General features: G+C 65.0%; 1 protein-coding gene across 1 annotated transcript in view; it reads left to right on the top strand.

The window, feature by feature from the left end:
- The window catches only part of FNBP4 (formin binding protein 4), a gene marked incomplete at both ends in the record, with an annotated part of 31,232 nt that overhangs the window by 10,272 nt on the left and 19,725 nt on the right, over positions 1–1,235 (top strand). The window contains one exon of the mRNA XM_035891704.1: positions 738–741. Coding sequence (XP_035747597.1) covers positions 738–741 — 4 coding nt within the window. The remainder of the gene's footprint in view (positions 1–737; positions 742–1,235) is intronic.

The following is a 1,235-nucleotide window of genomic DNA, read 5'->3' as shown; positions in this document are numbered from 1 at the left end:
ACCCCCAGCTTTGTCCCTGCAGTGGCATGGCGGAGAGGAACGCCAACTTCGAGGCGCTGCCAGAGGACTGGCGAGCGCGGCTGAAGCGGAGGAAAACTGCATCGAGCACATGAGGCGCGCCGCGTACTTTTTTTTTTTTGTTTTTTTGTTTCTTGGGGGTTTTTTTTGTTTTTTTACAGATGTACAGTTCAGATCCCTTCACTTGACCGTTGCCCAATAAATTGTAGCAGTTTGGGATGTGCCGTCTGGATTAGGGGAGGGCTCTCCCTGCCGTGGTGGCAGGAGGCTGGGGGCACTTTGGGGCTGGTGTATGTGGTGGCCCTGGCTCGGGTGGACACTGTGGGGGCCCTTTGTGGCCTCGCTCCCGTGGGTGTCTGCCAGGATCATGAACTCCCTCTGGCTCCTTCCCCAGCTTTGCTCTGGGACCGCCCCGTCCCTCCCTGCTGCCAGCTGGTCGCTCAGCGACCGCGTCCCAGGCCCCTGGTGCTGCTGGGACTGCAGAAGGCTCTTGCCGGGCCTCTTGTAGCCATGCGGCCAGCAGGGCACCCTGCTGCCCGGGGCGAGTCAGGGTGCTTGGCGGGGTTTAGCAGCGGGCTGGTCCCAGAGCCCTACGACAGCTTCATGGTTGGCCACCTGCGCTACTACGGCTACTTCCAAGGTGAGCCCTGGCCGCGGGGACACGTCCCCTTGTCCCCTGGTCACTGGAGCTGCAGTGGTGCTCTCCCCAAGGCCAGAAGACGGGCCGGCAGAAGAGCCCTGTGTCCCTGGGGGACCCCTCTGAGCAACACCCCACCGAGGCACCTGGCACCCCACGGGGACCCCTGCCTGCTCCCCGCTGGCCTGTCGAGTGCGAAGTCATCAAGGAGACGATCGAGCACATTGGTGAGGGAGCGCTCACCTCCCCCCCGCCCCAAGCCCTGTGCTAGACCCTCCCTGTGCCTTTGGCACCCATCTCTGTCCCCCCACAGAGTGGGTTCCCCCTGAACCGGAGCCCTTCTGCCAACCCATGGGCCGCAAGTGGGCCCCAGCTGCCCCCAGCGAGGAGCAGGGCACTGTCGTCTACCACCTCAGCCCAGGTAGCTGGGAGTGGGCAGCACCCCTGGGTGCCCTCTCGCCCCAGGCCCCTATTGCCATCCCTCCGGGCTTCCCCCCACAGCAACCCCAGGCTCCTGCTTCACCCGCGCTCGTGTCGGGGGGCCCCAGGGCCCCTCTCCTTGCCAGCGGCCCCCTTGGAG

Source organism: Egretta garzetta, unplaced genomic scaffold (genome assembly GCF_000687185.1).
Source record: "Egretta garzetta isolate BGI_Z169 unplaced genomic scaffold, ASM68718v1 scaffold1433, whole genome shotgun sequence".
Lineage (NCBI taxonomy): Eukaryota > Metazoa > Chordata > Aves > Pelecaniformes > Ardeidae > Egretta > Egretta garzetta.
This window is presented reverse-complemented; position numbering and strand designations above follow the sequence as displayed.